The 10,603-nt window shown below is 46.7% G+C and overlaps 1 protein-coding gene across 1 annotated transcript; it reads right to left on the reverse strand.

Moving 5' to 3' along the window:
- Nucleotides 1–2,951: 2,951 nt before the first annotated feature.
- On the reverse strand, nucleotides 2,952–9,427 carry LOC130527238 (neuronal acetylcholine receptor subunit beta-2-like). Its single transcript, XM_057035508.1, has 8 exons — nucleotides 8,692–9,427; nucleotides 6,381–6,526; nucleotides 6,240–6,284; nucleotides 6,051–6,160; nucleotides 5,020–5,546; nucleotides 4,189–4,676; nucleotides 3,811–3,956; nucleotides 2,952–3,611 (listed from the first exon to the last, which is right to left on the reverse strand). The coding sequence occupies exons 1-8, from the start codon at nucleotides 8,768–8,770 to the stop codon at nucleotides 3,596–3,598; spliced, it is 1,557 nt and encodes a 518-aa protein (XP_056891488.1). The 5' UTR covers nucleotides 8,771–9,427; the 3' UTR covers nucleotides 2,952–3,595.
- Between the last annotated feature and the right edge of the window lie 1,176 nt (nucleotides 9,428–10,603).

The raw sequence follows: 10,603 nt of genomic DNA on the forward strand, positions 1-10,603 counted from the left end.
GAAAGAGTTTTTATTTTAAAAAGGGCAGAAAAGCAGACAGAGCTGGAACAGCAAGAGGGTGTCGCACCGCCTGGTTCTGTGGATTTCTGTGGACACAAAACTGTACACGACCTACACATTAGTTACTTTGACCATGGTAACGAGGACAGTAAGAAACCAGGCTGATCGCTATTTAGGACACTTAAGACTGATGGGAAGTTGTTTTTTTTCTCTTCCTGTCAGTAGAAAATGAGGTTTAACAGCATTTGCAGTGCTGATGTCCAGCAGATGTTGGGTTAGAGTTAGTTGAGCTGCTGACGTTGTGGCTTATTGACAGTGAAACTGCAGAACAGCCCTGCAGGAGGACTCCAAGTAAATCCTAAAGATAGTTCGACAAGACATTTCCTCCCTAAACATCGCCATCATTTACATGCAAATGAATAATATTCTAATTAATATCTGCAACCAACTGAGCCGGCTTGTGTTGAGTGGTGTTTGGTGCACAAAACAGCTCATTACTGTGGTTATTCTCTGACTTAATCTTTGCATTGTTCTGCTTCAACAGTTAATAAAGACACAGATTTTTAGTAATCACCGCCAACGATGGGATTATTTTCCCACCGAGAAATGCAACCTCAGTTAAGGCAAAAAAAACCATTTCATTTACAGTAAAACACCAGCAACACGAGAAGACTTTACTTTGGAGATCTAGTTGGGATTCTGGTCTCAATGTTCATATAAGCACATGTGGAAGAGCCAAAGCACTCATTTTAATGCACAAAGGCTGATTCAACAAAAATGAAGCATAAAAATGGCTAAGCTAATGTTAAGCTAAGTGAAATAAATCATCTTACAGCCATGATCTTTTGCCTCTGATTACACCGAAGACTCAGATCACCCTGATGTCCCGTGACAGCTTTCGCATGTAGACGCTCGGTCTTGTAAATCACTGAACTCTACAAGTCTGGAAGTGAGGAGTTTTCCAGTCTTAGACTATGAACCCGTGGGTTTAAATGTGAAATGGATGTGGCAGCTCGGTAGCCTGGCGAGGCTTTGAATGTTACAACTTGTGATTGGGAAGGAAGGAGCATCTTACGCTACTGTGTACTCAGGCCACAGGCAGAATGCTTAAACTCTGTTGGTACATCATGGGCACTGTCTAAGAGCATTGCACTCATTAATGTCTGGCCATCTTTTATTCATGGCTGTTGAGGCAGAAGGGGAAAGGGAGTGTAATTAGAGGCCAAATGTGCTGTCAACACTGGGCATGTTTTTACATGGGTCGGGATATCTAAAACGAAGCAAGAAGCCAAACTTTTTAATGTTAGCTGCCAACATTCAGCTTGAATCAGAGCTGCTCAGAGTGCAGAGTGGCTGAAACTTTGGCATGTGCTCACAGCGCGGGTTCATCCCGGATCCTGTAGTCAGACTACACACGCTAACGCGCTGCACTCAGATACCGCAAGATGCTTCAGGTGGGTTATCCAGAGAGACCTGCTGACGTTAGCAGGCAATATCTGGACATAAAGAACAATGTAGAATACTGCAGGCATCCATAGGTGGGGGAGCGTGTGGCGCGGAGCCCGCGAGCTGAGCTATTTGGGTGTGTAAAAAGGACAGATAATTGGGTTTATCACCAGCTTATTTTTAGTTCTCATGGCTTCACATGCAATTTAGAATAGACTAGAAACATGTGGAGGTATGGGAGTGGGAACAGGGAGAGTGGGGGGGTGGGCCTTAATAAAGGAAAGATAAGGAAGAGGGAATTTTATAGGAAAGAGTGTGGAAATTTTCAGGAAGCCCAATGAGTCCTCTGAAGGACGCCTGCGTATGGAGATCAGAAGTGTGTATCCAGTGTCTGCCAAGGTTGTTCTGGGCTATGAAACATCACATCATGAACTAAATGAACTGAAAGCACATCTGGTTCTGAGGCAAGAACCAGCGGGCCCAACTGGTTTCATAGAGGGGGGGTGGGGGGGCTGAATCTTCAGCTTCAAGGGGGAAAAGAGTGCTGTAAGATACAAATACAAGGAGGTGGTTGTTACAGTTACAAGAAAATAAAAGTTCCCCTGATGAAGGAAGCGTATTTCAGCATGGATCAGCGAGGGAAGGTTCCAGGAAGAACACATTTTCTTCATGCACTTCTAGACGTGGTGCAAATGTATTGTGAGAGAGAGAGAAAAAAGGAAAATCCTTTGTAACAACTTTTGAATTTGCCATGCCAACCCACCCCGCTTCCCAAAAAACACCCATCTCCTCCCACCTCAGGAGGTCAGCTACAACCCGAAGGGTCTGAGACAATCCTTTATGCACGGTTCCACGGTTCAGGATGAAAACCATGACGGCGCTTCACGCAAGTGGCTCTACCTCCACCAATAAAGAGAGAGCTGTGCAGCAGAGCCACCACCCATCAGCGTTCACCCACATTACGTAACACTGACCTGGAGTCAGCTGAGGTCAGCGCTGCCTGGAAAGGTCAGAGGGGTTTATAAAGGTATATAGATAGATAGATAGATAGATAGATAGATAGATAGATAGATAGATAGATAGATAGATAGATAGATAGATAGATAGATAGATAGATAGATAGATAGATAGATAGATAGATAGATAGATAGATAGATAGATAGATAGATAGATAGATAGAAGCTAAGCTGTCCATTACCACATTAGGGTTTAACCTTCAGACAGATTTACCAAATCCATCCTATCCCATTTAAAGAGTCCAGACTGTCAACATCTACCACTCAAATATCATAAGTTCATCTATATTCTCCAGTACTAAATATACTGTAGCTTGTCTACTCATTTTATGGTAAATCTGACCAGACAACTAAATGGTGTTTACTTTATAAACGCTAAGGTTGAGCTCATTGTCCAAAATATCTCAAAGCAACTGTCCAAGTTATAACCCTGCTTTTCTTCCTTATGTCACGATTTTTAAAATAAAGGGGGAGGTAAAAACCTGAGCAAACAGGAAATCCTTTTATTCAGAGTGTAATAGATTACAGTCCATGGCATGCGCTGACATGTCGAGGCTGCTACAGTGGAAAAAGAGAACACAACAAAAGAACGGCCAATACTCTTAAACATAAAACTATTGCAAAAGGGCCTAATAACCGAAGCTTAGGAGCAGAACAGGCGCTGAGGAGGAAGATAACGCTGTCAAAGTTTGATGGGAAGAAAGGGAGATATTACCAGGGCTCATTTGCCATGATAAATCTTGTGGAAAAGAAGAAATGAGGGTCTTCTATGTGAGTCTGAACAACTGGGATGATGACGCTGCAGAAGGGAGCAGACCACTGAATGTTCTGGGAGATCGTTAGGTTCAGAATGAGGCTGCAGAGTTCACGGTTTCTCACCAGTGATGTGGTTCTTCTCGACAGTGGGATCACAAAGTGCTGGAGAAAATAGTCGGCCTGGCCAGAACGTCGTCTTCGAAATGAAACATGGCTTGAATGGTGTCTGTTAAAAAAAATCATTTAAAAAAAGCCATGCAGTGAAAAAAGGTCGACGGGGACACTCGGTCCTCAAATCTCCGTTGATCCACGAGGGCCGCGCGTTAACTATCCTCGTTTTATTCTCAGACCACGATAAAATTTAATAAAAGAACATCCTAAAAATCTCCATATCTGTGGAAGAGGAAAAGAACAGAGGAAGGTTTTTAAAATACATGGACACAGAAAGTGAACTTTTCTATGATTGACTTTATTAAAAGCAAGCTCGTTAATCTCCGCGAGCAACAGAACCGTGTGTGTGTGTGTTGTGTGTGTGTGTGTTGTGTGTGTGTGTGTGTGTGTGTGTGTGTGTGTGTGTGTGTGTGTGACTCACGCTGTGTCATCAGCTGTGGGTGTGTTATAGCTTTGGAACATCGGCTGCATGAAGAGCCCCAGAGTTCCCACAACACACACCAGGATGAAGATCCACAGGAAGAGCCGGTCTATCACCATAGCAACGTACTTCCAGTCTTCTATGATCTACAACCAAAGTGCAAATTTTAACTACACATAGGAATGAAAGATAAATGAAACTGGGGCCTTTTTAAATAATGATTTTGTGTAGTTTTTAGTGTTACTCCCGTCAACATGTTCAGGTCCATGTGGGTGCAGCTATAATGGCAGATTGATTGATTGATTGATTGATTGATTGATTGATTGATTGATTGATTGATTGATTGATTGATTGGTTGGAAGCACTTTTCCTCCTCACCCCTTCATCGTCATCCTCTGTTTTCATGTGTTCCGCGATGTATTTTACGCCCTCTACAGCCTCCTCCATTTCTGTGTCCGAGTGAGCGCCCAGGGGTCGTTGGTGGTCTGCAAAGCCAACACTTCCGTCCGGTACCTCACCGGCTCTCCAGCAAAGCCTGCGCGGCGTGTCCTCGGCGTAGAAGGAGTCGGTGTCGGTCGGGATGCCCCCGAGCCTGATGTTGGAGTACTGCTTCTTCTCCGTAACGCTCGTAGCGCGACTCTTCCCGACGCCGGAATGCTTGGCGTCCTTTTGGCAGGACTTATTACGGACGCTGGAAGAACCCGGATGCCTCATGAGCAGGAAGGCGGGCAAACGGGTCAAGAAGATGCGTTTGACCCAGCCGGGCATGTGATGCGTGGACGGGGAGCGGTGGTGCACGTTGAGCACGCACACGGTGCTCACAATGGAGAAAGTGACCAGCACCATGGTGAACATCAGGTATTTGCCTGGAGGAAAGGGAAGAAAAAAGCGTCACTCGTTGGTTCTGTTGTTCCGGTCGAGGTTGTGGTCGTTAGCTCGGGTCGCTTTGTTTGTCAGACGAATTATTGAAAATCTCGTGACCTTTGCTGCAGCGGGAACCGCGAAAAAGGCATTTCGGAACGCTATACGGGGGCTCCGTACTGGGTCGACCTTTCTCGCAACATTGGTTCAAAGGTTCAAATCAGAGGTGGAAAGAAAGCACACTCACGTCTGCATATTTAGCCATCCCAGAATGTCCCACCCACCACATAACCTGTAAAAAACCCCCAAAAGATTTGGCTTCTGTCTGATAGCGACGTCCATACTGACCTATGAGGGGCACTGCCAGAGAGGTGGGGGGCACGATCTTAGATATCAGCAGCAGGAACACGGTGAGGGCCAGAAGCACGGACATGCACAGCATGATCTTCTCCCGACAGTCCGACGGCAGGTAGAACACCAGGATGGCCAGCGACGTGATCAGCACGCACGGGATGATCAGGTTGATGGTGTAGAAGAGCGGCTTCCTCTGGATCACAAAGTCGTAGGTGATGTCAAGGTAGGTGACGTCGTTGGGGTCCTCGTTTTTACGCGCCGGGAGCGAGACGATGTCCCACTCGCCGCTGGGCGTGAAGTCGTCGCGGCTGGCGAAGTCGCTGGTGAGGATGAAATCCACCTCGGTGTGGTCGTACGTCCACGAGCGGAACTTGAGAGTGCAGTTCTGCTGGTCGAAGGGGAAGTTCTGCACCTCGATGGCACACGCCGACTTGTAGATGGCCGGAGGGAGCCAGAAGATGTCTCCTGTGTTGGACACCACGGCGTTGCAGTAGACAGAAACCTCGTACACGCCATCGGCGCTGGAGAGGTGGGTGATGAGAAACGCACGAGTCAGATGCGGCGTCACGGAACAGTCGGAGGTTTCACTGGAGATAAGGTCCTTAATTTCTAATGTTCTTTCTTCCTTGTCTGCTTGGGCCCCTATGTGAGCATTTGGGGGATTCAGTACCTTGCTCAAGGGTACATCGGCAGTGTTCCGGCACCTCCCCCCACTGCCAGAACAACCCCCCCCCAGCCTTCTTTTTTACTAACACATTAAGCAACATAAGAGTTTTTACTGCCTAATAAAAGACTTTTACATGATTCATCTGGTATAAATCTCAACAGCTTTAAAGGAACATAGGACACGACACTAAACCCCTGGAACTGTTAAACAGTTTAGACACATTTAACACCTTCATTTTAGAGACATCACTTCTTGTCCGGTCACATGACCAGGATGGAGACTTTAGTTATGGTCCAACATGTTTAGGACATTGGTGATCACCGGCATCCAATGAGGTGTATCTCTACCGTGTGCTTACTTGTTGTAGAGCACTATATCAGGGAGCCAGAGATGTTTGGAAGGTATACGCAGTTTTTTGATGCCGTCGTATTTTTCCGGGTCCCATCTCAGCCTGTAGTCGTTCCACTCCTGCAGAGACAACACTAAGAAACTCCTCTTCCCCGAATCCGCTGAATCCTACAGGTGTGTGCAGACGGAAACAACGTACCTGGAACAGCCACAGGTTGGTGGTCATGATCTGCTCTCTTTCATTCTGCAATAGAAAAACAAGAGTCAGATCGTGAGTCGAACCCTCAAAATGAGCTACGGGAACATCAGCGCCCCACTGATGTGTGAGAGGACGACGCACCACACTGATGAGCTGGGACAGAGACACCTGGATGGAGATGGCCACCTGCTGGCTCTTGTTGACAGCCGGCCGGATCAGTTTGTTGTAGCGCTCGGGACTCAGCAAATAGTTGACCAGCCGCTCTTCGGCGTTCTCCGCCCTGCTGCCTGTGGAAGGTTTGGGGGGGGGGGGTTGGTTTTCCTGTGCCACCACATTAACGTGCCTTGCAGTTGCCTGCGCGATGGCAGCGGCTGCCAGTCTAATGTTTATGAACAATAAACAAGTTGGCTGGAAAGGAATGAAATTGACCAAAGGGCAGCAGACCATCACATGTTCCCGTCAGAGCGTGTGTGCATGTGTGTGTGTGTGTGTGTGTGTGTGTGTGTGTGTGTGCTTACCGCAGGGTTTAATAGCATAAGAACAAACACAAACCCAGTCGTGCATCCATCTGTGTGCGAGGATCCCTGAAGCTTTCGATTCCGTCGGCCCAAATGAACGGTTATGTAAAAGCAACGGTATGATTAAGTAAGAAAAAAAGCATCTGGAGCTCCGCCCCCCTGATCACCCAGTGTTCTGGAACCCCCCCCCCCCCCCCCCCCCCGTGAAGACATGTCTGTTTTTGGGTGATTACATGGAGAGAAAGCAGCTTCAGAAGGTACGAGAGGTCGTGTCTCGGGGAAGACGCACACACTCTTTACGAGTGGTTAATACAGCGTAACCGAGGAGACGTGCGGGCATCCCAGCATCACATGACATCTTTTTAAAGCTCATGCATTCAATAATGAGGGACGCCGCTGTTACTGTAAAGGTCAGCGTGTTTGGCTAATAGGTGGAGACGAGGGGGCACTTTCCCAGAAAACCTATAAGAAAAAGGTCAAAGTGAGAGCTCTGATCTCAGGAACATCACTGCACACAGGAAGGGTCAAATCACCTGACCTGGGGGGGGGGGGGGGGCACAAGAGGGGAAAGACACACACACATACACACATACACACACAAACGTGCGCATGCCTTCTTGGTGGATTTCATCCCAGTAGTTTAACCCATAGATTCCAGCCTATCGCAGCCGTGATGGAGGGTCCACTGGGCCCCTAGAACCTGAGAACCTGAGTCACCCAACGCTGTTTCAAAGATGGAAGTTGTTTCAGATTAGAAAATACAGTAACTTTATCCGATATGTGAGAACAGACAGTAACCTGAGGGTCGGTCCATCCATCATCCATCCATCATCCATCCATCCATCCATCCATCCATCCATCCATCATCCATCCATCCCTCCATCCATCATCCATCCATCCATCCATCCATCATCCATCCATCCATCCATCCATCATCCATCCACCATCCATCCATCCATCCATCTACCATCCACCCATCCATCCATCCATCCATCCATCATCCATCCATCCATCATCCATCCACCCTCCATCCATCCATCCATCCATCCACCATCCATCATCCATCCACCCTCCATCCATCCATCCATCATCCATCCATCCACCATCCATCATCCATCCATCATCCACCCTCCATCCATCATCCATCCACCCTCCATCCATCCATCCGTCATCCATCCATCCACCATCCATCATCCATCCAGCCTCCATCCATCCATCCGTCATCCATCCATCCATCCATCATCCATCCACCCTCCATCCATCCATCCGTCATCCATCCATCCATCCATCATCCATCCATCCATCATCCATCCATCCCTCCATCCATCCTCCATCCATCATCCATCCATCCATCCATCCATCATCCATCCATCCACCCCTCCTTCCTAATCAGGCTCTAGGGGGTTCTGGTATCCATCCTGATGGTGCTGTCCTGGGCTGTAGGTATAAAATAAGCCACAGTAAATTATTAACTCAGCCCATCTGCCTTGACTTATTTTTAAGGGCAGGAGCGCAGCACGCTCTCTTAAAACGCCTGTCTCCGAGGCAAACCTTGTCAGAGGGAATTGTGCTTTGGGTCAAACACACTCCCGGAGTAACACACAAGGGTCTTCTCAGATTTTTCTCAAGTATCCACAGTTGTAAAAAGGCCCCGCCGTGAGGGGATAAACATCAGCGTCAGCGACCCAAAGTCGGAGTAGTTGCACGTATCAGCGCTAAAATCCAAGGACGTTGCTGTAACTCAGACACAAGTAATGACACAAAACTGGCCAAAGACACAAAGTACACAAAATAAATGGATTTCTGTGTCTTTGCAAGCTAGAGTCGATTTATTCTTAGATAGATAGATAGATAGATAGATAGATAGATAGATAGATAGATAGATAGATAGATAGATAGATAGATAGATAGATAGATAGATAGAATGGACTCACTTGTGAAAGAGAGAAAGCAGAGCAGGAGGACGGTGCTGACAGTCATCTCCCTCTCCTGAAAAGTTGCTCTTGTTTGCATTATTATTTGCAGTATTTCCTCCCAAAGCAGGAATGTGGGTTGAAATTCCACTCTGGCCCAGGAGAAACCGTCTCGTCTTCTTCTTCTTCTTCTTTTCTTCCACTCGCTCCTTCCGCGCGTCCTGCTGCTTTAGAACGAGCTTCTGCGAGGAGGCTTTTCCGGTGGCAGGACTGATTGTTCCACGCGTTTAATTGGCTGAGTCAACATGTTGGTCCGTTGTTTAACAGTCCAGCACAGGAAACTGGGCAAACCCGCTGCGCGCGACCACCAAAGCATCCACGAGCACTTTTGAAACCAGCACTTGGGCAAAATCCAGCTATCCAAATGGCTGAAATCCTTGGTGAAGCTTGTTGGCGTGTTGTCTCTGAAGCAGCCAGAGCTTCTGAGTTGGGTGCGTTCCAGCGACGCGCGTAAAAGCTCGTGCGTAAATAAAGAGGTTGCGCGCAGATCAAATACGCGCTGCAGCTGTTCGGCAGCCCACCGAGGCTCCCATTCCCCTTCAAAGTCCTTTCTTACTGCTTCGAGGGCGAAGGTGTGCGCGCACCTTGCATCTGGACCGGAGTGGGAAAGCGTCGCGTCACGCCAAGTGATGTTCGGCTGGCTGTGACTGCTTCGCGGCGCCAAATGAACCGAAAGCGAAGCAATGAAGAAGACACATGCACATATACTGAAGACAATAGTTTCAAAAGTTTCCATCTTAAAGCTTCTCTTTCAATATCGGTGCCATTGACGATCTTTGAAAGCGTCTGAGGCGTCACTCCGATAAAAGTCCTTAAAACTGGCCAAAACAAACAAATAACGTGCTTAGAATTCAGCAGTTCATGACTTTCATTCAAGCAGTAAAACCAAAGACAAAACACTTTTTGGAGTAGAAGCTTTCAGCTAAATTTTGTAAAAAAAATAAAATAAAATAAAATAAAAAAGCCTCTGTCCCCTGTAGTGGGGATATATATATATATATATGTGTGTGTGTGTGTGGTGTGTGTGTGTGTGTGTGTGTGTGTGTGTGTGTGTGTGTGTGTGTGTGTGTGTGTGTGTCTTGTAGCTGCCTTTTGACGTGGACGAGCTGCGCTGCTTTTAGCCATTTCTGCACGCTGCACATGAATAAACCATTACAGATTCTGTAGGTACAATATTTCAAAAGCACAGATTATTCTGTAGGTGACGAGAATACGATCTTAATAAGGGGGTTGTGAGATTAATCTAAATGCCCTTAAGGGTCTTCTTGTATTCAATAAAACTGGTTAATTTCTTGACCATAAAGAAAAATTGAAAACATTCCTAATCAGGCGTAAATGTGGTTCATTCTCTCATAGTTCAGCCGGTAGGACTAAAATATTTCATATCAACCCACCATTCGGATTCGCGCACATCTGCGCGCGTTTGTGTGCATGATTCTTCCAGGCAAATGCACATTTTGGGGATTTATGGAGCATCGGAGGTCCTCCATGCCCAAAGAACATGACCGAGGTGATGACATTCACGTTAAATCTTTAACTGAGACCTTTGGGGGAATATTGCGGTAGAACCGGTTCGGCCAAACTACGGGACTAAACTACGGGACTAAAGTAGGCTGAGATGAGATCAGGGCTGCTTTGGTGGCATGAGAGGAACAATGCAATATCAGCTGTGTGGATATTCTGTGGATAATTCCATATTATTTTCTCTTGGTAGGTATTTGTGACTTTCAAATAAACTAGTGAGTAAATGGAAGAAGGTCTCAAAGTCATGGAAAACATGCTGCATCTCTTCCCACCCAGGCTTTTCATCACTACGTTGTTAAATGGATGGAATGTTCTGAATCTGAGAAGATTCACTCCAGCCTGAATTGAG

The sequence above is a fragment of the Takifugu flavidus genome, chromosome 6 (genome assembly GCF_003711565.1).
Source record: "Takifugu flavidus isolate HTHZ2018 chromosome 6, ASM371156v2, whole genome shotgun sequence".
Classification (NCBI taxonomy): domain Eukaryota; kingdom Metazoa; phylum Chordata; class Actinopteri; order Tetraodontiformes; family Tetraodontidae; genus Takifugu; species Takifugu flavidus.

Coding starts and splice junctions, on each gene's coding strand:
- LOC130527238 (XM_057035508.1), bottom strand. CDS start 8,770: ATGCAAACAAGAGCAACTTTTCAGGAGAGGGAGATGACTGTCAGCACC. Junction 6,285..6,380: donor TGTCCCAGCTCATCAGTGTG/GTGCGTCGTCCT, acceptor TTTCTATTGCAG/AATGAAAGAGAGCAGATCAT. Junction 4,677..5,019: donor TCTGGCAGTGCCCCTCATAG/GTCAGTATGGAC, acceptor CCTTTCCTCCAG/GCAAATACCTGATGTTCACC.